General features: G+C 38.0%; 1 protein-coding gene across 5 annotated transcripts in view; it reads left to right on the top strand.

Annotated features, from left to right (window-relative positions):
* The first annotated feature begins 4,078 nt into the window (after nt 1-4,078).
* LOC306801895 (uncharacterized protein) overlaps nt 4,079-26,582 on the top strand; it is a 59,127-nt gene continuing 36,623 nt past the window's right edge. For 4 of the 5 annotated variants that reach the window (XR_013774214.1, XR_013774215.1, XM_079305437.1 and 1 more), the window contains exons 1-12: nt 4,092-4,316; nt 4,556-4,656; nt 5,003-5,072; nt 6,070-6,200; nt 7,862-7,950; nt 9,070-9,169; nt 10,467-10,510; nt 11,334-11,411; nt 20,003-20,199; nt 22,439-22,503; nt 22,776-22,882; nt 25,995-26,106. Coding sequence is in view for 3 of the 5 variants with exons in the window: in XM_079305437.1 (XP_079161563.1) it covers nt 4,151-4,316; nt 4,556-4,656; nt 5,003-5,072; nt 6,070-6,200; nt 7,862-7,950; nt 9,070-9,169; nt 10,467-10,510; nt 11,334-11,411; nt 20,003-20,199; nt 22,439-22,503; nt 22,776-22,882; nt 25,995-26,106 (1,260 nt within the window). In the remaining 2 variants the exon portion in view is untranslated. Of the gene's footprint in view, nt 4,317-4,555; nt 4,657-5,002; nt 5,073-6,069; nt 6,201-7,861; nt 7,951-9,069; nt 9,170-10,466; nt 10,511-11,333; nt 11,412-20,002; nt 20,200-22,438; nt 22,504-22,775; nt 22,883-25,994; nt 26,107-26,582 lie in introns of all 5 variants that reach the window. The other variant, XM_079305438.1, reaches the window with a different exon arrangement.

Raw genomic sequence — 26,582 nt, 5'->3', positions numbered from 1 at the left:
GGTTTGAATGAGCTATTATTTTTGAAAAATCCTATAGTGTTTTTGTTTAGCTAGTTCTGCTTACTTAATTTCATGCATTAGAAATTCTATTTAAACCTCTTTCAAATCTTAAGGTGTTAAGAATGATCTTATACCTGAAGAAAAGAAATGTGATAAAAAGGAATGAAGTCAAGATGATTCAGAAGGTAACTCATTCTGTTGTTTTGTGATAGCTGAGGTTTTTCTGTACTACATCCTGTAATACAGGATGTTATATCTGGAAATTCTAAAAATCTACTAAAGTACTACAAAGCTCTAAACCATGTACAGTGAAACATCATTATTGAGCTTTGAGTTGTTTGTGTCTTATTTAGGAGTATTCGATGCAACACAGTAAATTCTCTGCCGTTACTGATCAACAGAAACCATTTTCAACTGTTGATTCACTTTAAAAGGTTGGTGTTCAGATTGTCTGCAGAAGAGAGATTGCAGTGTATACTTTACCTTGAGGGCAAGAGCAGTGAACTTATTTGTTAAACAAAGATGCACTAATTTGTGGAATGAGATAAGTAGTAAATTCAAATATTTGCTGAGTATTTTGTAATTAGTCGAGAGGACAGACCCTCAATAAACTAAACAGAGCCTACTTCAATAATTGAACATATAGGCAGATGTCACTGGTTTGGACAGGAACTTACTGACAAAAACATTAAAGGAAATACAGCACAAATGTAATGTATTTCACAAAAAACCCCTGACCTGTGAAATACTTTGCCTGTACTTTTTTAAGCAATCAGAGGAAGCCTGACTATCAGAAAAATCCTAGAAATATAATGGAAAGTGTATTTGTTTCGGAAAAATGTACTCTCTGTTCTCCTCGTGACTTCCAGGATTAGGCTGGAATGCAATGGAAGTAGAAGAATGAATTCCACAGCTCTTTTATACATTATCTGTGCTCTACGCTGGTGCATTAATCTGTTTACAGGAAGAGAAGCACAGGCTTAAGTTTGAAAAATCAATAGAACTATCCAATTAAATGTAAATAAAAGTATTTAGGGTCACTGAAAGAAAGTGAAGCTCAGATTATCTACATATAAACCATGAGCGGAAAAAAAATGTCTTCTTTATTTTTGTTTATTTTTTTAATCTGTAGTCTTTTTCCTTCTCTGGCATAAACCAGAAGATTTTTCTTTTCCTGCTCTCTTCTCACAAATTATGAGAGGAATTCTGGCTTATTCTTTAAAATGTTACATTAAGCAATGGGTTCCTATCATGTGAGTTGATAGCTTTTATTGTTGACCCATATCCCCCACACAGGTCACAAATACAGTCAAATCTTTACTATCACCTCCTGTCTGTGAATTCCACACAGGCTTGTTACTGATTGTAGTTTCTTTTGGGCTTCACTGGCAACCTCACAGTGCCATCTGATGTCCTCAAAGAGCAATAAACTGTTCCTAAAATCTCTTGAATCATCTCAAAAAATCTCAAAAGTAAAACTTGACCATCGGAGAGCATTGCTTCCCAAGCCTCCCTGGAAAAGAACCACTATCTAACTTGCCTGTGTGTTCATTAAAATAATCCTAACCTTATGAATGAAATAATGGACTCTGAGCCAATCATTGCTGCTCAGGATAGAACGGTGATGGTAATGAAAATGCAGTCTATTTTAGGAAAATAATTTATTAAATGGAGGGGCTAGAGGTAGTGAAAAATTTACTCTCTCAGAAAAATGGATGATTTTGCTGGACCCTCAATAGGCTTATTAAATAGTGCACTTATTTATGGACAAGTATAAATAGAGTAAGAAACAAATTCGCCGTGGGAACCAACACAATACAGTCTTTGATCCCTTTATCACTTCACTTCACCATTGCAAATAATGGAAACAAACCCAAATACTTCCCATGTTTTTAGAAGAATAATGGGTGTGTATTTTGGATATTGTCTCACACAGCTGTCAACATCCGCATTTGCTAAAATTGTATTTAAGGTTTGATAAGGACCTTGGAATGGTTTCTGACAAAGCAAAATCCAGTCCTTCCCCCGCACCATGAGCAGTGGCTGTCAAAATCGATGCTATGAAAACACTTGAGAGACATTAAAAGAATAAAGCACCTTCTAGATTCCAAGACTGTTTCACCAATGTACAGATGTGCGTGTAAATATTTATTTCTTAATGTAGATAATGTGCTCAGTTGATCCGGAGAGACAGAAATGCACAGAGGGATGCTGGTGGGAGCAGGTGGCTGTTTCTGGGGCCAGGGATTGTGTTGCAGGTGAGGAGGGTGCAGACAGCGGTGAAACACAGCCATCTACTGGTCTCTGGGTCCCTTGGCCTCAGCAGCCAGCTCTTCTCAGGAATTCTTCTCACCCAGTAATTGAGTTTTTCAACATGGAAATATGGCCCAACCCCTATCAGTGAAACTTTTACTTACATCCATGTGTAATGAATGTGTTTATCAGGATGTGTTCAGCACAGAAGGGAGGACTGCAGTTGGTAACAGTGTCTCAGCCAAGGTGAACTACACTTGAATTTCACCCCAGGATTTGAGAGGATTGCATGACTTGCAGAGCATTAGCCATGTTTCCTGCCATGCTGCAGTATGTTGGCATCTGACTGCAATGTATTCCATATCAAAATATACACGGAAGAAAATTTTAAATTTATTTACAGAAAGCATCTGTCTTTATGTCTATACGGATAGCCACCTATTTTGTACCAGATAGTGCTCCTTCTGATTCTTGCTTCAAACTTGACTTTAAGGAGCTACAATAAATACATATTTAGGACAAAACTCTGGAGTCAACTATGCATACATTACCTAGTGGTTTTTTTCCCTACTGTGATTATTTGGATGTTTACTAGTTTATAGGGATTGAAAACCTGTGAATTTTCAATATAATAATAAAACTTTTTCATAGTGTAATGATAAAAATCTGTGTAGGAAACCAAATTTTCTTTCATTACGACCTCATTGGTTCTGCATGTTTAATAGGCTAGGACAGGAATTGTTCATCACTCAGGCACTGAGAACATAGAACGGTGCTTTATAGCCCTTCTTTGCAAGAGCAAAATATTGTACCTCACTAAATAAAGAACCAAAGTCTGATTTTCCTATCCTTTCTCAATTACATAATTTCTAATCACAATTTGAAAATAGCCTAACTGAAAGTCTTATCAAAAATTTCCAGAAGTACTTATTTATTTTCAAAATGGCTACTCTTTACATCAGTAAAACCCGCCCTCACCGCATACTTAGCATTGCCAGTATTACACGAAACATTTTTTCCTTTAAAGACTCCCAATTTTATTATTGTATCATTTGCAAGGTAAAATTCAAACCCACTTGGAATACAAGTGCACGTGTTAAGGAAGGCCAAGCTGTTATTGTCAGAGTAAGGCCTGGTTCAGGTACAGTCCTAGTTCACGTCAGACACAGAGTATTCCCTCTGGAGCACCCTCACTCCAGATCAGCCCCTTACCCTTATGATTGGCCCTCTGAGATGTCCTGAGACAGCCCTCCAGCCCAGACCTCAGGACTAGGAAACCGTTCCTCCTTATGTATCAGGGAATTTTCAGGCTTGGGGACACTTCTCACGTCCACAGACTAGAAATTCAGTGCAGGACCTCAGAAACGCTTTCTCTCAGAAAGAGACGCGCACTGCGACACATGAAGTCTAGTTTTTAAATAAGCACATTTTATGTTTAGGAGAGGAGGAATTCATAAAGATTCCATAACCGGACTATCTCACACGCCTCTGACGTTAACGGGCTCCTCCTAACGGGGTCTCCACTGCCGAGGTGTTCCCCGACACACCGCAGCACGCTTAGCGGTGACACGGACACGCCCGACAAGCCCGCAGCTCCTCGGGGATGCGACAGCCCCGCAGCCCTGCCCCCCAGCCGTGTCCACCGTGGGGCCTGGGCACAGGCCGAAACAGAGAGGCCCCGCTTGGGCTGGGCCCATCACTGCCCGACCGCCGACTCGAGCTAGAGGTACACGCCACCGACCGACCCAAGCCCGCACAGCTCTCCCCCGTGCACCCTGTTTTAATAAACTTTCTCCCGCCCCTTTTCCCATTCGCCTCCGCAGGCCCCAGCTCCTCCCCAGCCCCGCGTTAGGCGGTCGCAGCCGGGGCGGTGCCCGCGCTCCCGCCCGCCGCCACCATGACCTGCGCCGCGCTGCTGGCGCTCCGGGGGCCGTGGCTCCTGGGGGCCGCTGCCCGCCCGCCCCGCTGGGCCCGCTGGCGCAGCGCGGGCTACGAGCCCCCGGCGGGCGCCGCGGTGCGCATCGGCTGCGCCTCGGGCTTCTGGGGGGACACGGCGGCCGCAGGTGGGCGGTGAGGCGGCGGCAGCTGTTTGGGGGACGGCGGGGGAACCCGGTGGGGCGCGGGGGCCGGGGCTCGGGCGAGCCCGGCGGGCGGCGGCGGCCTCGGCGCCATAGACAGCGCCGTTGCGCAAGCGGCCGAGCCGGGGCTGCCACCGCACGGCCGGGCGGGGCGGGCCAGCACCGGGGGTAGGGGCGGGCCAGGGTTCCCCCTGCTGATGGTCGCTTCTGGCCTGCCCCGCCAGTGCCGCAGCTGCTGTACGGAGGGAAGCTGGATTTCCTCGTCTTCGATTACCTCTCCGAGATCACCATGTCGCTGCTGACCGCCGCCAAGGCCCGGTCTCCCGTAAGTAGAGCCGGTGTCCGGGCCCAGCGTGCTGCTGGGCTTGGCCAGGGTGGGTGCGCTCCGGTACTTCGTGAGTTACCCGGCTCTCCTTCAGCTCAAACCGTGCCCGAAGCGTGTTTAAGGCATAGCTGATTACGGGGACACGGTTTCTTAAGTATACTTTTTATTCGCATGTATTTATTTGCATCTGTTTAGCTTCGTATAATGAAAGTGTTCATGTCATTTCCCATCATATTATCCAAACGTTTTGAGAGGTAATTGTTCTTCTTCGTTTTCTGAGTTAACCAACGAAAGAGGTTGGGTTGACATACCTATAAGAAATGGTTATAGCTCTTAATTATTTCAGATTTTAGGTTACACTCCGGATTTTGTCTCTACTGCCATGGCTCCCTATATAAAAGATATTCACAGGAAAGGTATGCTACTACTTGCATGAGTTTCTATGTTAATGCAGTACATCTACTTATGAAGGCAGGCTGACAGGGTTGGGGCTGTTCAGTCTGGAGAAGAGAAGGCTCTGGGAAGATCTTACAGCACCTTCCAGTACCTAAAGGGGACTTCCAAGAGAATTGGACTCTTTACAAGGATGTATAGTGATAAAAGAAGCAGGAATGGCCATAAGCTGAAGGGAGGGTGGATTTAGATTGGATAGTAGGAAGAAATTCTTCAGTGTGAAGATGGAACAGGTTGTTGAGAGAAGTTGTAAATGCCTCATCCCTGGAAGTGTCAAGGCCAGGATGGATGGAGCCCTGAATAGCCTTGCCCATGGCAGGGGACTTGCAGCTATGTGATCTTAAAGGTCCTTTTAATCTAAACCATTCTAGGATTCTATGAAAAATTCCATTGTAATTGATGTGGGGTACAGGTCTGATGGTGAAATTGGTTTAAGATACTTGTTACAATTCTAAAAATATTCATCATTTCCATGTATGTCTTACTATCGCTTTAGTTTGTGAATGACAGATTGCTTTACAGATCTTTTAAAAAATATGAGATCTAGATGTTTTTGAGGTAATTTAAGCTTTTCATATTTCCTACATAATTCAACAGTATGACTTTCCACTCACTCTTTTTTTTGGTTTAAATTAGTAAAGCTTCACAGTGTCTGCTGCTATTCCAGTCTGAGATGTTTGATGGTGTCTGCCTCATTATGTGTGTCTTTCTGGTCATTTTCTCCTTCCATTCATAAGGGATAGATGAGAAGTATCTATAGCAGTTATTTTTCTCTAAACAATGTTCTATTGGCTTATTCTGATCCTTTCACAGGTTAAACACGGTTCATATTTTAATGTGGTTTTTGCATTTTGCTTGATTGAATGTGTGTTACCTTGCTTGTGTTTTGGCACACTTATTGAAGTACAGGATTATTAATCCTGCTGAACTTTATTTACCTTTTTTTTTTTTCCCTGTTAGGTGTTCGGGTCATCAGTAATGCTGGTGGGATTAATCCACTTGCTTGTGCAGCTGCCCTTCAGGAGGTGGCAAAGAAAGCAGATGTTGATTTGAAAATAGCTGTTGTTGCTGGTGATGACCTGATGAGTGAGGTATTTCACTTTAAGCCTTTTGTAGTATGAGTCTGTATAGCATGATGGTGGCATTTATTGTCCCATAGGAACTTTGTGTGTCTTCATGCAGTAGTCTTCTATTATCTGAAGTGTTCTTTATTAAGTTTTTTGAATGCATAAATACAATTTTTTGCACACCAATGTTTTGTATGTAGTGGAGATGAAATTTATAAGCTTGTGGATCTTCTGTTTAGCTTTTTGAAGCAAAATGTGAATCTGTTGTAAGGTCTGCCTGCTCTTCAGTAGAAGCTATTACATGCTGTTACTGCTTCTGTTGAAACTAGATAATAATGCATATTAGTTCTCTGAATATGGTGTAGATACATACATTCAAATGCTTATCTCTTCTAGCTTTTTTAATGGTTTACAGGCATTTCCTGATGTTACTGTGTTTATAGATAGCTGGTTTTCTGATATTAAGTGATTAGTTTACTGCCGGTAAGGTAAAATTAAGTGAGAGTATTGAAGTTTAAATACTAAAAAAAAAAAAAATTGAAAAATTAAATACATGAGATTTTTTTACTTAAAGAATTGCCATTTATCCATGAAATCTGTAACATACCTGAAAAGCTACTGGGAAAAGATTTTATGCATAATAGTAGTTAAGAAAAGAGAGGTTTGCACTGTGGTTAAATCTCTGCCTGTAACTTGGAAAATTATCTGTCTGCTTAGGATCTGTTACTCCTTGCATGCTCTTGAATTTGGAAGATTGTCAAGTAAGATTCTTCATTTGCAAGTTATGTGTGGTGTTTGGACTTCCTTTTAAGAAACTTGTGCCCTACTGAAATTAATTTACTGTCTATGGGCCAGAATTTCATTACTGGTACAACAGTGAAGTGGCTGTTATTTGAGCTTGTTATGGACATACACTTGATCTGAAATGCATTGTTTTCTATGCTGTTGTCAGTACATAACTTACAGGAACAAAAAGGATACAACTTTTCTGGTCTACAGACAACTCCTACTGGTTATATATGAAACATGGTAAATGTTATTTGCAGTTTGGAGGGTTTAAATCTTTATCATAGAATACCAAATTAGTTCAGAATGGAATTGTTGGGGTTTTTTTCACACTACAGATCCCACCTGTAAATTAGTATTTGCAGTTTATATGGACATTGTGTCTATGCAGTCACTGTCCCTTCAATCCACTGGATTGCTGAGCTAATGCCTAATTCATGGTCATAAACACTCCCTCTCTCCCCACCTACATTTCTGGAAACACATCTTATTATTTAAGTACCATATGAAGCTACAGGATTAGCCTTGTTGTCTGGCCATGGCACTGTAGCAGGTGTGGCACATACATTTCTGTTTGCATGGTTTGATTTATTTAGTCCTACAGAATTAAAGACTGTTTAAAACCTAGGAAATAGACCAGTTCATTGTTGTTGGTCATATATAAAGGAACATTACATTGTTTAAAGATTGCCTTAATTTTCTGCATGCTGTAAAAGTTATGGTTAAAAGTGTACGTAAGGCTTTTAGCCATTCAACTGATCGGTATTGTTAATACTTTTAATAATTATGCTTGGCTTAGAGTTGCTATGAAGTGGACCTATTGTTTGATGCTGATGAGAGGCTTGCAGTAGAAACTTCAAAATACTCATAGCTTGGGTGTTCTGCTTGTTTTCTAACAGAAAGAAAACTTGAAAGGAGCTGGTATCACCGATTTAGAGAGTGGCAAACAATTTCCAGAGAATATTCACAGCATGAATGTGTATCTTGGGTGAGTTATTTTAGTAAGTTGTATTTATTATGAACAACTAAATTTAGCACATTGGATATAAAAATTTGTTTTGCTTTGCAGTTAGAACCGCTTTGTATATGAGGTTCACCTTTGAATTATTCAGGCAACCAGCAAAAAAATTTGTTTGTAACTTGTAAGTAAGTTTCAGTTATAAGCTTGCAAGTTATGACTTCTTAGCAATCCACCATCTGTAAATCATCTGGTTTTAGTTCAATTACAACAATGGCAAAAATGCTTTTTCATATGCTGGGTATTCTGTTGCAGAATGGAGTAGTTTACTCTGTTGTCATTAGAGAAGTGCAAGCAGGGAATTGTACTGGGATGTTGTCAGAGTGCTGTAGGAGGTTCTGTTATGTTGCACTGAACTATGTGTCAGGCTTTTTACTCTTGAAATTTTGGAAACTGGTTTTTTGGGATGGTCACTTGTTTGAAAGATCTCCCTTCCCTCCTTAATTATACTTAGGGTTTCCATAAATCTCTGAATGCAGGTGTTCTAGCTACATCTTTGTGAAGTCACATATTAATTGTCACCATCCACTTCAGATGAATTAGTGTTAATCAGGTCTAGTAAAGGGGAAGGATTGAGAAATGAGACAATGGTCACATGCATCTCTTCCAGTTGATGATCCTGGTGGTCCTGTTCTTGGAGTTGTACAAAATTTTGAGTTCTTAAATCACTTGGGTAATTGACATGACAGGTTTCAAATTGGAGGGCTAAGTCATCGGGGTTTTTCCATGGAAAAAATGTTCATCTTTATACACTCTACAAATTAAATGGTTAATGAATCTCTGGAAAACACTCTTTTCTGTAGTTGATGATAGAAGTGTCCCTCTTTGCACTTTGTTCAAGAAAATTTCTATGGACATTAAGAGAAGTGTTTCAGTTATTTATGTACCTGAATTTAATAGTGCCCTGATAACTGCTCTTTAAAATACTCTTGATGTGCATACCTAACAACAAGTTGGTTGTTAAAGTAGGATTTATTGATTTCCTAGACAATTTTTAAGGCATTATTGACCTCTGTTTGTCAGGAAACTGTCTTTTGAATGATGCTTTAAAAGATGAAAGTACTTACTGTTGTGTTTTGTCATGTTTAGTGCAAGACCAATAAGCAGAGCTCTAGACCTTGGAGCAGATATTGTTGTGACAGGCAGATGTGTTGACAGTGGGATTGTTTTAGGACCACTCATTCATTCTGTAAGTACAAGTTAATATCCAGATGATAATGAATATATGTGAGTGGATATTCAGTAATCAATTTTTGTTGCTTATGAAAATGTAGATGATAAGTTAAAAATAGTGAGTGTCTGTATTTTTTTTCTTACATGCATGAAAAGTTGTCAGCTTCCACTTCTGAATTGATAGTAGGGATATTTGTTAACTTGTGTACTATTAACCTGGAAAGCACAGGTGAAGTTTAGGAAGCCTTAGACTCTTTCACTATTACCATTTGTTTTGGGTTTTTTCCTCTTGGTTTTCTGCAAAATTAGGTGTACATGTATATTTTTATTTATCACAAGATGTTGATAGTAGAACTTGCTCCGGTTGTAGGGTAGCATGTGAGGTAGTTTTAAACACTGGGGTTCTTTTGTTCAGTGGGTAATCAGTTTTGTTTAAAGTAGTCAGGTTTCAATCAACATTTCTGAAATTCCTTAAAATTCAAAAATTGAATTTCTACATGGTATGTAGTTTTTTATGAAGTATTTTTCATAGGTTTTCATTAATTTTTGTGAAGGATCACACATGATGAAATGTAGATGCTTTCTATTGGTGCATATTTTAAAAAGTAGGAATGTGTGTGTCTAGTTAAAAATATGCTTTCTAAGACATACTCTTTTTGATTTTATGCATGTCAAAGATTAATTTTCCGCTTATAATTTCCATTATGACTTACTTTGTTCATAGTTGTTTATATTCTCAAAACAAGAACTGTCAGTGTGTATACCTACTCCAGAGAGACCTTATCTAATTTATTTATTAAGGAAAGTTTGAAAATGTTTTGCAAAGTGCCAGATAATAAACAATTGCAATATTGCTTTCAGGTTGAACTTGGGGAAAATATTCTAGATAAAATTTCCAGTTAAACAGAAAGTGTACTTCCAGTTTTTGAGGGTGACTGCTAGTACTCTAGGAACTGACATGTAGTGGTTTGTTCAGGTGACACAAGATAGGTACTGTATTTCTAAACCTTTAGGTTGTGCAGGTTTTAAGTAATGTGGATATTGCACTTCCAACTTTTTTGGAGAGGATATGACTTTCAGAGTTTAAATTTGTCGGGGTATATCAATAGGAGGAATACTGAAATGTGTCAGAGGTTTTTTTGCTGATTTTTCTGTATAGGAACTCAAATCCATGTACAATACCTGCCAATTACTGTTACTTAGATTTAAATATATCCAATGTATTGTTATTCAAAGCAAAGAACATACTGTGTGCAGTTTTTTGTACTGTATGAAACTTCTGTGTATTCAAAATATTTGTGTTTTTCTTCTAGTTTGGCTGGAATAGGGATGACTATGACTTGCTAGCTGCGGGAAGGTAAATGATTGAAGAAGAAATGGGGTAAATTTGTATTTTGTATCATCATGTCAGGATAGCAACTTTTTCAGCACATGCTAATTTTACATATTATCATTGCATTCATTTATTTTTATGTTTTTGTTAGGTTTGAGTTCTTATTTTAAGTCTCACTTATTACTCTCACTTGGAATTGAAATTACAGAAACTCCCTTCTGGAACCAGCTTAAAATAAGAAAAGGAAGAAAGGATTGAAAGATTTTATTTAGCAGTTTAATTTTCTCTTGTTCATTTTTGTGTCAAGAGATTAAATTTTATAGTACGGGCCACTGATTCCCAGGCTTTCCTTTTTGGCTGCCACTGTTGATAGTTGGGGAGGTCACAGGGCTCTGAAAGATGCACAAAAGGAGGTTTGTTCGGAATGCAGCATCCTGGTATGGTTTTGTTGAACTCAGTGTCAGTGCTCCTATTTACAAATCCTTGTTGTAGTTCTAAGGTTAGGGATCTGATTCCGAAAGGAGTAGAATTAGTGTAGACTACTAAGATACTGAATTTAAATCAAGATGTGAAATTACTAAGGAAACTTGGTTTTAGGTGTGAGGTAATCTGCTAGGGATTAATTTTCTGTAGGAAAATTCTTCTTGTAAAAGTTAGTCCTTTAAACACTCTGTTCATCTTTCAGGATCCCTTGTTATGCTTAATGTATAATTCATAGTTGTGTTAGATACTTGTGGAGGAAAGTAGTGCGTTTTGTTACTCACCTCTATTTCCATTGTGTTTTAAAGCTGGATTTGTGAAAATCGATTTTGCATTATGCTTAGTTACTTTAATGCCCTTTTCCCAGTCTTGCAGGTCATCTGATTGAATGTGGCGCACAGTGTACAGGTGGAATATTCACTGATTGGCACACTGTACCAGACTGGTAGGTAAACTTGATACCAGCATGCATGCTTGTAGTGGACCAAAGATGAGGTTTTCTGCTTATATCTGTTGTGGAAACTGCTTCTACCTTTCTCTTTTTGGGGGCACAATACAGGCCTCTTGATATTTTGCAACCTCAATGTTACTTTTCTGCAAGTTCTGTTTTCCTTTTGAAATTTTCGTTTTTTGGTCAGACAGGGTCTCTTTGTTTTGTTAACTCCAGTAGATTTTGGAAAACAAATTAGCCCTTTAATTTCTTTTTTCCCTTTTAAACTATTTTTTCCTGTTTCCTTCATTATTCTCTGCTTTTGAAAAGATTTATTGTTGACTTTGATGTACAATTGTATTGGAAAAGACAATATTGATAATTTGGCTGTTGCAATAGTCTTCAGTTAGAGATGCTTGCTGGTCAGTCAGAAATTTCACATAATTTGCTTTGATAGGGATGAATATATGTTGTAGTTGTGTTCGGCTGAATGAACTGATGAACACAAATGTGTTGGATGATTACCCTTCCAAAAAGTTCTGCGGGTATCTTGTGTTCAGAATTGTTGAATTAGAGTTGAATTAGAGAATAGATATGTTGTTCTGCCTGATGAGGGAGCCTGATTTTTACTAACCTGTTTTTAAAAGCAGTTTAAACGTAGTTGGGGAACACCTTTTTTACATAGTTCTCCCTGCATTTATTTCTGTTTTTCTTGGGATGAGAGGGAGGAATCTTGTCCTGTGCTGTATCCTGAGAATGGCAGCTCTTCTTTTATGTGATAGAGGAAAGGGCTGAAGAGCAGTGGAGAGATGCAGGAGAGAAGAGTGCTTTAATACAGCATGTTCTTGCTCCCAAGCTCTCTCTGCCTCCAGGCAGATGAGCCAGTAGGACTGTGCCCTGCTGTCTGAAGAGCCATATGGTTGCCTGGGCTTTTTCTTCTCCTTGTAGTGACCGCTTCTGATTCAGAGCATGATCCTGAAAGATGTGTGTTGCTTTTCTGAGTTCCTGAGCACTGCTGATTAAAGGTGAATGCATGCGTGGCATTGGAACAAACAGGATCAGACATTTCTTCCTGCCTTCTGGAAGGCTGCTGAACAAACTGCACTCATCCTCACTGTTGTATTCTATGAGAAATCAAAGAAGAGTTTTTATAGTAGCAAGTTACTCTATTTGGTTCGGAAGTTTATAATTTCTATTCTGATGTCTCTCCCAATAATTTAATTGTGCCGTATCATGAAATGTCTTAATCTTCTGTGACTGTGACTCCAGAAGACCTTGCTTTATAAAACAATTAAAGTGAAAAAACGGAATGCTAATGTTCTTACTAAAATTTTTGATAGGTCTTTATTTTTAAGTATTTTCCTGTGGGAAATGTCAATCTGACTTTAAAAAGAAAGGAAGCTTGAACATATTAAGTTTTGAGCTATGGAGTGGTAGTAGTTCATTTTACAGATGTGTTTGCATACATGAATATGCATATCTAATAGTTTTGTATCTGTAAAAATCACAGAACTTGGTCTAAAATCACAGTGGACTAGTGGCTTAGAGCTGACTGGTGCTGAATTAAATCTCTGTTAAAGAACATAAAGTTTAACACCTGATACTGCTCTGTTACCTTGTCCCCATCAATATGCATACTTACCCTGAAACCATGACTGTATTTGTGCTAATATAACATTTACTTATTTACCTTCAGTTTAAACCTGCTAAATAATTGATCATGGTGCCTTTAAAACTCATCAGTTTGTTTGCAGTTTTTGTGTATTAGACATATAATTGATAAAATTCTTGAAATAAAATAATGCAACACATCAGCCTCTGTGATAAGCTGCTAAAACCAGTCAAAACCTGAATAATGTGTGAGCTTTGATTTTAAGTTTTGAGATGTAGAGTGGAGATCCACTTCACTAATTGCAGTGGAATTGTGGTCCAGCACATCCATTTAGAATACGAGGAGAAGGAAGGTAGGGAGAAGATTAATTGGATAAGTTTTGGTTTTCTGATAAATAGTTTGCTATTTAGACCCAAAAAGCATGGAAGGCAAATATCATGAAAGCTCTTGGAATGCAGAAAAATGCATTTTCTATTTCATAGTTTAGTAATAACCTCTCCTTAGTTTAAAGAAACTTGGTAGCATGAGATTTTTGTTTAGACAGTCTGAATATCTTTTCAACGCATACAGATAATGCATTCATAATAATGTACAATAATAACATGGTACCTAAGTCTCAGTAGTGACCAAAACATGCCATACCTGCAGCCGCTAACAATAGGTCAACAGAGCTCTGACAGAGTTTGCAGAAGTTACTTGACTGTGTCTTTTAATGATTTCTCCCTCATTTAGGAAAAACTACACTTTTAGCAGTCTCCTGAAAATAAGTGCATAGTTTAGATCTCAGTAAACCATTGTGTCTGTGGTACCTAATGTTAAATCCAAAACACCCAACTTAATCAGGAAATAGTGGGGTGAAGAAGCCAAGTTAAATCTGTGTTTATCATTAATGTACCTTTCACATATGAATTTACTATTCCATGAGTGCATTTGTGCAACCAAGAGCAGAAAACCTATCCCTTGCACTTACTGATGTTTGGTAACTGAACACTGGAGGGCAGCCTCTCTCCTCCTCACACCTTACTGCAAAGGGTGAGCTTGGTTAGGCTTAGACTGAGGTAATTTTTTTTACTATCTTTGGGGATTTTTCTCACCAAGTACGGTAATTATGTGATTCCTCTGTGTAAGGACTGATGAGTATAGTTTTTTCTAACTTGTAAACAAAACCCAAAGAATTTGCTACATTTCAGGTTTATAAATCTAATCTGTCTATTGTTCATGCATAAGCAAAAATAATTAACTCTGTAAACAAGTGTACTTTTATTAATCTGTATGAAGCCAGGCAAGTGAGAGCTTACATTCTGTGTATATAGTATCATCTCTCAGTGACTATTGAAGCACTGGATTGAATCCACTTCATTCATCCAACATAGTTTAGGTGATGAATTTTTGGTGTTTGGGAGGGTATGTTTGGTTTTTTTTAAATTTTCTTGAAATGCTTGATGCAGATACTTCTGGGAACTCAATTCCATTGCAAAAGGGTGCTTTAAATCTCAGTAATATTTGTGTCGGTATATTGTGGCCATTTAATGATTAATTATTAAAACCTAAGTACTGTTTCATTTTTGTTGTTGTCTCCTTAAATTAAGTTTTTAATGTAAAACAAATGAAGTGCGTGTTCCAGCTTGTGACTCTCCACGTTACTTCAGTTGATAGAAGCCAAACTTACTTGCTTTCTGTGTATTGAGGCACTGGGATTTGTCCTGGGTGTATCTTCTTAATGCATTTGACTTAAAGGTGGCAATCTTGAAGGTGTAAGGTTTTGTGCAGTTTTCATGAAGACAGACAGGTAGGAGGGATAGGTGCTGGGGTTTTTTCCAGTGAGAAGGTGGCTGCTTGACTCTTCTCTTGTGTGAATTCTCTGATGTTCAGCAGAGAAAGTGCTAGAAACATTAGTTTGTAGTCTATAGAAGAGTAATGTGCATTCTTAAATGCTGATTTTAAGTTAGTGTTATCAAAAAAGGCACTTGCTCCTGTTCTGTTATTTGTGTAACAGCAGATGGTCAGCAGAAGTGGTAGTACATTGCTGCTCCCTATTTGTGTCTATTGCACAGCTTCCAGTGAGGAATTTATGCCATGTGTGAAAATGAACTGTATTGCCAGAACTACATTGATAATTCACAGCTCTCTATTTAATTTTATTTGTCCCGAGACATTGCTGTCTCTTGCTATTATTTAGTGCCAGTGGGTGATTAGTACATTGTTTTGTTTTGTTTTGAAATGCAGGAGAGAATAAACTAAGGCTGATCAATAGAGTAATCATTTTTGAGGAGATGATAAACACTGATATTTTGCCCTAAGCCAAGAGTGTACAATGGTTGAGACTGCATAATCCTCTGGCCTGGGATAACCGAAAGGGTAAGTCGATAGCTGTAGTCTCTTAAAGGCTGGATCCAGCATTCTTCATTTGGGACTAGAACAAAATCCAGCATGCAAGTCTCATTCAGCAGTGTGGAATTTTTTTTCCTCTGTAGCACCATGTATTCCCAGCAGCTGAAAATACTAGGTAGCTGGTGTTTAGCCTGAAATTGTGTGGCCATTTAAAGTTGAGGTATAAGACATAGTCTGAAATGCCCTAGTCAGAGGGGACAAGTGATGTAATCAGTTAGTCTTTCCTAAAGCAGAATTGCATGTTAGGAAGTGTTTTGGTACCTGTGTGTAAAAAAATACTTATACCTTTACTTTATAAGTTTGTGCTGATCTTGCCTGATGTGAAATCAGTTTTGAACCTGTTGTCAAAACACTGCTAGAAGTGGTGGGAGCTGCTGCTTTTTGCCTCATAGCATTCTGGTTAAAATACACACCTAAGGAATTGAGAACCTTGGCTTAGACCTCTCCTCAGTGTGGCATTAGGTGAGTCACATCCTAGGAAACTGCATTTGCTGTAAAGCAAAAAGTTCATACCACAGCTTACTTGGATCCTCGTTCACTTGCATGTCACATGCATTGCTTGGGGGTTTTGTTTTCATTCTTACAGCAACTTCCCCTGCAAGTAAATATACTACACTCACTGTTACATCTTCTGTTGCCAGAGGTAGTGGCTAGAATGAGGTACTTGAGGGATTTGACACTTCCGAGGAGAGAAATACATGTTTTGTCTCAATTAATGTCTCTGTCCTTGAGCCAAAGTGTTGGTCATGGATTTTACTTTCCTTTTAATTCAAATGGTGTAAGAAGTATGGCAAAACAAGGAGGTTTATCTTGATGGCTCCTCAGAGGCTTCTGAATTCTCAATTTAACATCTGTGACATGCCCATAAACTGTAACATTTCTGAGAGCCAAAAGCTGAAAAAACCAACATTTTACATGGAAAAAGTTAATCCAAGAGTAAGTTGTTGGCAGACAGAGAACTTGACAGGAGTCTCCGATTCCTGATTGCTGTAAGAGTTGGTTGATGAGATGGTGGCTTGAGCAGCAAAACCAGTTTTGGGTTACTTGGGTACTCCTGTGCTGTAGGTCTTCACTAAGACTTGTGTTAACTATTAACGCCTATCTAGGCCCAGCTTGGAGGGGTTTTCTGAGGTGTAATCTTAGCTTCATTTCATTCAGTGCTCTGGTTTATTAATGTATATTTTATATATACATTTATATATAATGTAATTTAATGTAATGTAATATAATATAGTATAATATATTTACTTGCTAAGTAGCTAACATGCAACCTGAAATGGACCTTTTGGACTTAAAAATAGTAGTTGTCATCTCCCCTCACAAACTGATGTATATTACTTGTGTATATTGACCCTGTGCTAAAAGAACTGCTTAAGTATTTTAAAAATAGTACTTGATATTTATCTCTAGTACTGTGTTTTCTTAATTTATATAATTTAATTTGAATTAATTATATTAATTGCCTTTTGGAATTGTTTCCATTGCTTGCAACTGCCTCATCCTACATAGGGGTTTTATCACTAAGCTGATGCAGTTCTTTTCTTGTTGAAGAATGCCATGTAGCCAAGGCACCTTTGGATGCCATGACCATAGTTGCTGAAGTTCATAGTTCTGTGGTCACTCCCCTACTTCACTATAAAAAGTAAAGCTTGGCTATGGGTTGTGGATAGCCTAAAGTTGGCGTGTTCCCCACAGAGCAGATGTCATATGGTGCGCAGTCATTCAGCAAAAGCTACAAGTGAATCAGGTGAAGAATCACTATTTTAAAAGTGGAAGTGCTGTTAAGGTGATGGTGTGGCTATACTACCTGTGGTATACCTGAGCCAGGCAGCTACTGCTTCTAAACAGCTTTTTATGCCAAGTTTAAGTAGCTGTCATTTGATTGTATTATAGAGTGACAGACCAGTTTATTTCCAAGGTGAAAATTAATTTTAAGTAATGTCTTTTAGCAATTTACAAAATACGTTTTTGTCTTAAGCATGTGTACGATAATGTGGGGTATTACTGTCATCTGCTACAAGATAGTACTGGATATTTGTTCCCAGTAATCAGTTACAATCCAGGTAGAATCCAGGGGCTTCTTACCCAGATCGTTGTGTCTCTGTGTTGTGAATTGTTAAAAAAGTGAGGGAAGCTTTCAGGGCTGGAATAACTTGGAGGAACACACATCTTCTGCTACTATCTGACCACACCGAAAAGTTAATTGGGTGGTGGTGTACCCTGAGGTATTTGCTGTATTTTGACCATATTAGGGGGTGAAATTTCTCACTTTGTCTCACTACTGTATTTGGGTTTTGTTTTTTAATGGTTTGGCAGTTTTGAGAGTGGAAGTTGGGCAAAATGAAGTTGAATCAATGTCAGTGGTTCAGAGTAGGAAGTTGAGTGTCTACAGTTTACTTCTTCCTTCAAAACAAAAATCACTGGAGAGTAGTGTAAGAGTTGCTTGTGCTGATGACTGAGATCAAAATAAGCTGCAGCAGGGACACTGATTGTCAGTGCAGGGAGATGGACTGCTCTGGGTGATCTGTCTTAATGGAAGTGGTATCTCTTTTGGGTATGTGATGTGAATAAGCTGCACTGAGGCCTGCCAGCAGGGCACTTGGTGCTGTTTAAGACTGGACTTAAGACTGGACAGATAGATAAATGATAGGATCAAGCACAGAGACTAGACACTAAGAGGGCAAAAGCTTCCAAAATCTAGCCTTGTTCAGTCACTGATCCTGCCTTGTTACACTAGCCGAATCATGATGCTTTTTCTGTGTGTCTCCTTGCATCTAAAATAAAGATAATAACACATTAATCTGTTACCACACATTAACATTCAGCACCTTTTTTCTATGTCACACTTTAAAATTGTGGATGTTATTTACTTCCTACTACCATCTTTTCTCTTTCTGCTTCCCCCGCCCTCCACTCACCACTACCATAGCCTATATATAAAATTGTGGATTCCATTCAATTCTTTGCATTCACCAGGGCAGGCTTTTTGTAATTCCTGTATCGATTTAGTGCTGTAAATAGTTCGAAAGACCAGTTAAATGAAGAATTACCTTTACTGTTTTGATGTGGGTTTTTCTAGATGTTTTCCACGAGTTACCATACTTTTCAAGTTAATCTGCTGTAAGCGTTAAAAGTTGTTGATCTCGGGTAACAGATCTTGTGTCTTAATCCTTTTTTAAAATAATGTTATGTTTGAATATTCTTGGTGATAAGGAATCTGCTCAAACTCCCATGAACTTTTACGAATGTCCCTTAAGAGTTCACTGGTATTTTTGCTTACTTTCTTCCAGACTTTGTGGGTTTATGTTATACAAACTGTGTTCACGTAACCTTTGCTGATAACCAACTCAGTTGTATGTTCAGCACATTGTTACCACTACTACCCAAAAATAATCAAGTTAGGGATATACTGGTTTTAAGTTTGTATGAAAGACCTGGAGGTCATTTGTTTTAATGAGTGTGGTAAAGTTCACTACTTTTCATTGTTAGGACCTTTATAGAATGGTTTAGCTTTTACAAGCGACTGTATCTCCTTAACACCTCTTTCTGTGTTCATTTTATATCTGTGTGACACTTGTACAAATCTCAGACATTCTGTGAGAGGGAAGGGAGACAGGTAGCCTTTTTAGAAGAATCTTTGCACTCTTATTTTAGTTCTCAGGTACTTCCGAAAAGTTCTAAGTTCTCAATTTTGCTCAAATTCTCTGTAAATAAATGAAAGCCTTTTAGCTAGAAAAGCAGATGTCTGGATCTTGTCCATATAATCCTGAAAATTCTGCCCTACTACTGTAATCACCAGTAGTTGCCTCTTATTATGAGTTATTTGATCACTTTTTGTGTATTTTGCTTATGAGAATGTGAGGAGGAAGAAGGATTTCTTAATATATGAAAATGTCCATAATTTTACTGCTTTTCTTTTTGCTGCACCTTTTAATCTTCTATTAGTTATGTCTTCTGTGTGCTGAAGATCTTAACTTTCATATGTCTTTCTGTTTTCAGATTATGATTTTCCTAATCTATAATATATTATTAACATTTGAAGTTATCCTTTGTGGGTGTGAGTATTCCTGTTTCCTACTTCCCTTCATCTGAGTTCCCAGCACAGTTTGTTCTTCCTGCTTTGAGTGCTTTTCTACAAATCCAGAGTGCTAGATGTATTTAGGTGTCTTCAGTGTCACACTGTGTGCGCTGCTGTAGCCAAACAGGGCTAGAATTAACCATTGTTTATTTTACTCTAAATTTGCATCTTTAATCATAGTTCTTTAATTCTTTCAGCTTCTTTTTACTTGAACTGTCTCTGTTAGTGTCCTTCTCCACTCCCTTCCCTACATCCATTTTTGCAGGTGGTATCTCTTGTTATATCTGTGTTTCTTTGCCAGAGAGTATACTATATCCTTGTATTATTTCAGTTGAACAGTTTGTTCAGGGCTTTTTTTTTAGTATAAGTTTCTGCAGAAACAACCAGATAAATCATAACTCTTGATAGGTTTTACTTAATTGGTCATTAATGTAAAAATTAATGTAAGTAATAGTGTGTTAATATTTCTTTTCACTTTTCCTTTGTATTTATAGGGATTTTTTCTTAATTTTTTTCACATTCTAGGCACAACATAGGCTTTCCCATTGTAGAATGTTCCTCTGAAGGAGACTTTATTCTTTCCAAGCCACCAGACACAGGGGGACTAATCTCATTTGGCACTGTAGCTGAGCAGTTGGTATATGAATTGGGCAATCCTCAGCGCTATCTTTTACCAGATGTTACGTGTGACTTTTCCCAGGTTTCCATCACTGAAATTCCAGGTTAGTCCTCTTTCGTGTAAAGATATTTGTGTCAATGAGGTGCATTATCAAACAAAAGCAGCTACTTTAATTTCCATGTAGTTTCTGCTTATTTCTTGTTAAATCACTTCCTTAGAGTCATGCTGTATTAAACTGGTACTTTCAAGGACTTCTGCTAAAAATTACTTTAGAAATTTTAAACAATCTTTTTTCTCTTGCTGGCTGACTAATTTATGTTTTCTGTCATTGCTTCTTTTGCTTTACTTTTGCATACTTCAATGCATGCCTTGTTAAGTCCTTAAATTAGGTATTCAGTGTGAGCAACATGGAGACAGCTTCACTATGACTTCAGTATTTTTTTAAACTGCAGCTAAATTTCTTTTCTCAAAAAAAAGTTTTGGACATGTTTTTGCTTACGGCATTCGAAGTGTTGGTAACAATAAAAGGCTGTGTCTTTCAAAGCACTACTTGGTAATTGTGTTTTTCTTAGACATTTAGTTGGATCATAGTAAGTGGTAGAAGCATGATAAGGTACAGGATTTCCACCAGAGAATCTTTTTTTAAAAAGTCATTTGCAATCGTCAGAACGCATAACAGCAGGTGGACTAAAGATGGATATAATGTATGTTCAGGATTTAGCTTCAAAAGGAAAACAGAAAAACCCCAGGCTTAACAGATTTGAAGAGCTGTAATTTGAGTAAGACAGCTTGAAAAAAATGTTATCTGCAGTCATCTAAAGTTTGCCTTTTACTGTATCTATATTGTATTTTTTTCCTTCTGATGGAACTTACTTGTGACAGGATGCAGTGTGTCTTTCTGAAGCTTATAGCAATCAAAATCTCAAATTAAAGACTTGGTGGAATAAAACTGAAAATGTGGTAACATAAAAAATATTTTACTTGAGTAATAAAGTACCGTAACATGGTACAGGGAATCTTCTGCTCATGCCACATAACCAAACAGCAGTCTGATAAGGCCAGCTTGCTCCTCTTAGCCCCTAGTCTTTTTAAAAAAATAAATCCTAACCTTCCTCTGAACTTTTAGCTTGCAAATGACCTGATATGACATGTTTAAACTTAAAATGAACTTTCACATGAACTTTTAGTTAGTCCTCTTAGAAATATAACAGATGGAAAATGAGCAGATTGCTTAAATATTTTAGTTTGAAGTGCTTTGACATGTACACCAGTAAAAACAGGCAGGCTATCTAATTTTGATGTGTATGTTGCCAGTTTTATTGTCCTGCTGGATTACTTGCAGTGTTTGAGCTGAGAGGTGCTTGTTTTCTTTCTGTCAGTGGACATTATGCATTGGTTGTGTGGTATTTTTTTTCTTTGTATTATGCTTTCATGTGGAACATAAAACTTCTAGATCTTCACCCTGAATGGAGGGATATAGCTCTATATTGAGGGAGTTAAATTACCCTTATGTCAGTCTTGAGAATGATGATGTTAGGTGAGTGGCATATAAAATTTGTACTAGTGACATTTACTTATTTAGATATATTCTGATCTTCTCAGAGTATTTGTGTAGTGCTTTGAACTGCTTCTTAAATATTTGCAAACACAGGTTAGGCACAAGTGAACTGCACTATAATTGTGTCACTCAAACATGAGATGCTGATCCTGCACTGCTGATTTTCAAGGAGTAGCACTTAGTGATTTTCTCCAGTTCAAGCTTGAACCTGATGCTGTCACAGCAATTTTCTCCATGGTTTTTTTGCATTAATATTCCTAATACTGAACATGGTTGTTGCTCTAGAAGGGATATTCAGGCTGTTTCTGTTATTGACAAGAGAGCTGAAGTTAAGTTACCCCTCACTTACTAAGCTGTCAACCAATAGCTCTCACTGGTTTCTCACATTTTGATTCTTTACCGAGTGAGGGACTGCAGTCCACTCCAGCCAGCTGCGGTAAGTTGTATGCTCTGTGTGTGTTTGCAGTAACTGGATATTAAGAGGAAAATAACTATTGGATCTAATGTCCTAAGGCTGCTTTCTTTGTGAAGTATTTTTAAGTGTGTGAATAAACATTTCAATTGCCCTTTTTAAAAAGCTCATGTAAGTCATAAATTCAGTCACCAGTTTGCTGCTATTCTTTCTAAGGCAGGAAGGACTGTTTTCTGAAAGATTCTATCTTCTGTGGCAGGACAGCTATCAGTGATTTGCTTTTTGCAACTTTAATTGATTAATATGTATCACAAAAGAATATCTTTGAAGTTATATTGAAGAAGCTGAAATATTGATTTTTAACCACTGTAGGTTTTGATGGTGGAGCAGTGAAAGTTTGCGGAGCAAAAGGATTGCCTCCTTCAACATTTTATAAGGTATTACCTCATTTAGTGGCGTGAAAGATATATTTTGATTACAAAATCTTAAATTCTGGAGAAAATGCTAAAACTTAGCACTATTCTCATCTTCTCTGCCCCAAGGGTAAAACAAAGAGGTGGAAAACTTGAAAAGGAAAACCTTATTTGATACATAAAAACCTGTTACTTTGCTTAAGTAGTGTGTATTTGTATAGATGATGATTGCCAGAGAGCATTTATAGCCTGTTAGTACTGAATTCTGTGTAACCTCATAACCTCTTTATCATTAGGTAAATGCCACATATCTTGATGGCTTCAGAGCTACTGCTGTCTGTCCAGTGGGAGGCCCAAAGGCGGTACAAAAAGCAAAACGCACTGCAGAAGCTATTCTGCAAAGGTTGGTATTTGAGTCTTGAAAGGGGTTCTGGCTCCCTTTTTTTTTTTTTTGAGGTGTTGCAAATAGAATAGTGACATGTGATGGCAACAATAGTAACCTTGTAAGAGCCCTAGAAGAATTTTCCTATGTCCTTGCAAGACTTAAGTAGCCTTTTCAAGAAACGTGTTTTCAGTATATAGGTGCACTTCAGTTATGTTTGACAGAGTGAGAAAAGTGCCAGATACATTTGAAAATAGATGGCTGGAGAGAAACCCGTGTTAGTGATTGAAATTATCTCTGGCATCTAATAAAATTTGAACCCATGTGAAACTAGTTTTCAGCAACTTTGACAGAACTTTTTATTAAGAAGTGTTACTGATATGAAATGTAGGAAGTTTACTGAGTTTGTATTTAAAACATGCTTATTTTACTGTCTTCAAAAATAACCCAGTGACTGTTTTTTGCTTTTTTTTTTTTTTTTTTTTTTTTTCTGGAACAGAGTTAAAATTGCAAGACAGAGTGATAAACTTTCAGCTGTATTGTCATGCCATTATATTTGGGCAAGGAGGGATTCTTCTTAAATATAATTTCATATCAGGAATCTCTCAGTGCTTACTCCAGTAGCTCGTCTTTCTGGTTAAGAGATTTATTTCCTTGTTCCATGTTTTATATAAAGTTTCCTCCCAATCCTGTTTTAGACCTATGCAGAAACTCACTTGGAAAGTCAGAAATCCAGGGTTTACTGTGAACTTGCTGTGATTGTTCACATGCCTATGTGCAGCACTGTGCTGAAGGAAGAGTTATCTGACTCCTTAATAGATAAGACAGATGAGAGCAGGCTGATGGGGGCTGTGTAATTGCAGATGCTGAAAGCTTGTGTTCAAGAGCTATTGAGAAAATCAAATTGTGAAAAAACCCTTCAGGAGGTGTTAAATACAAAGACTTGGAGAATCAGAACCTCTAAAAAGCTATCTTTCTGGAAGTTAGGTGATTATTTTAAGGAAAAAATAGAATAGTGTGTTTTGCATTTCATGTTTGCTCTTGAACATTATTCCAGACTGGACTCTGTGAATCTTCAACTGAAACAGATTGTGGTGCTGTTGGTGGCTCTGTGAGATCTAGAAAATTAATTTAGCTTGTTTACTATGTTCTCTTGAGTAATCATCGGAGGAAAGCTGATGTGAGATTGTTGAAGGCTGATTAACTGGTGTGATAAGTGGCCTCTAGCCCATTAGGCATGTCTGTGGGCAAGTTCTCTAATTTGAAAATTACAATATACCAAAACACATTCTCCATCTCAAATGTAGTCTTAATATGTAGAATTGTTTCTTTGACACATCAAAAAATTGGTGTATGTCAGCCCAGATAGAGAATAAGAATTCAGCTGTTCGGATCCCTCTCAATGCTCTATCAGCAACTATAACTCTTTTGAAAGTTTTTTTGCCAATTTCTGTTCATAAAATCATAGAATCATCTAGGTTGGAAGAAACCTTTAAGATCAGTAAGTCCAGCCATCAACCCAGCTCTATCACTATATTCCCTAAATCACATCACCCAGTGCAGATCCAGATAACACCTCCAGGAATGGCTGCTCTACCGCCTCCTTGGAAAACCTATTTCACTGCCTGACAGCCTAAACAGTGGAAATTTTTTTCTAATATCCAATCTGGATCTCCCTTGTCTCAGTTTAAGGGTGTTTTTCCTCTGGTCCTCTAACTACAGGCATGTAGAAGGAACTGGTGTTGTCCTCATTACGCCCTCCTTTCACATGGTTATAAGAGATGAAGTCTCTCCTGAGCCTCCTTTTTCCAGGCTAAACATCCCCAACCGTTCCCTCAGCTCAGTTGTTCCCTCAAACAGCTCCCTCAACCATTCCTTGTAAGACGTGTTCTAGACTTTTCACAAGCCTTATTGCCCATCTCTAGGCATGCTTCAGCCCCTCAATGTTATTTTTAAAGTGAGGGGCCCACCACTGGATGCAGCATTTGAGGTGTGGCCTCACCAGTGCTGAGTACAGAGGGACAGTCACTGCTGTGGTCCTGCTGGCCACACTAATGCTGATCCAGGCCAGGATGCCATTGGCCTTCTTGGTTACCCAGGCACTTGCTGCCTTGCATTCATTTGGCTGTCAGCCAGCACCCAAGAGCCTCTTTCTGCCAAGCAGCTCTCAGGCCATTCTTGCCCAGACTGTGGTCCTGCCTGCAGTTGCTGTGACCCAAGTGCAGGACCCAGCACTTTGCCTTACTGAGTGAACTTCATGCAGTTGTCTTTAGGTCCTTGTCTCTCTCTTTCAAGAGAATATTCTAAGGACATGATCTTTCAGCTACCCAGTTTCCAGTCTGTTCTAGGTTAAGTTCTGTCCAGTAGTTTGTAATAAGTGCAGAAAAAAGTGCACAAATTTAACATGATTCATTTATACATGTAAAATTAGCTATTACCCTAAGACATTGAGCAGCTTTGGCAGCTTGTAAGATGACTTATTTTGCTTCTTTCTTGTCTACTTTTCCTTTACTTATTTATTCATTATTGAAAACAAAAGTGATTTGACAATATGCATGTTAAGAAGTTTTTGAAATAGTCTCTAGTGTCCTTTTATTTTCATGATTCTCTGTCGCATTACTAACACATGAAAGCACTAAAGATGACCCACAGAATGTATTTTGAACTGTAGTACCTGTAACTGTAATGGTTGTAGATAAATAATTTAAAACAACTTAGTGCAGACACAGTTTGCAAATTACTTACCTTAAATGATGTTGTCTGTCTTCTTTTTTTTATCTCATCGAAAATAAAGGTGGCCTCATTTGTAATGCATGAACACCCTTCCATCTCTTTACAGCAATTAAAAAATTGTGTTTTTGCATTAATGTCCTGTGCATTGCTTCACTATTTCAGTTGCTGTGGTTATATTTATGACAAAAATGATACATGAGCATTGTCTTCAAAATGTTCCACCAAAGCAAAAAATGTTGCTTGTTCTACTAAGCAAAATATATATCTTAACAAAATTCTGATATTTCAGCTGATAAAATCTTTTACACAGCTGCTTGACAGAGTTAACTTCTGTGGACCACACAGGGCTACTTAATAATTTTGAGACAGTTGTATTAATAAAAAAAATCATTTGTTGCAGGACCCGTCTTATTTTCAGTCAGCTTGGGTATGAAGATTACAGTGCAGTTAACATACAGGTTTTAGGGTCTGAAGATACCTATGGACCTCATGCTAGAAGGAGTATAGATGGTGTAAGTATGCAGTGGAGTGTTCTTAAACTTTTACTGACCTCTTTTAATCTTTCCATATTGTTATCTTTTCCACAACATTAAAGGAAGTCACTATCATCTTGGGAATTTCACCCCTTCATGTTGCAAAGAACTCACTGTCACTACTTAATGTACAGTATTAACACTGACGAGGTCTTCGCAATATTGAGTCTGCCAGAAGCACTGATAGGAAATCTTACAAAAATGTTGTTTTACTCTGTTCTGATGTTCTCCTAAAGGAATACCTTATTATAATAATTTTGGTGGCATAGACTTACATTGCATTAGATGTAATGCTAAAAGACCACATTATAAATAGTGCAATCAGGAAATCTCAGCTTTAATGTTGCCTGCATAACTTTAAAATTGTCTGTGAGTACTACTTGAGAAATAATCTTCAGCTGTGTAATTCTATGCACTAGCACTGTGACTGCTGCATATGTAAGAATTTGAATGAT

This window comes from Erithacus rubecula, assembly GCF_903797595.1.
Source record: "Erithacus rubecula genome assembly, chromosome: 5".
Taxonomy (NCBI): domain Eukaryota; kingdom Metazoa; phylum Chordata; class Aves; order Passeriformes; family Muscicapidae; genus Erithacus; species Erithacus rubecula.
Note: the sequence above shows the minus strand (reverse complement) of the source record. Positions and strands in the feature narration are given on the sequence as shown.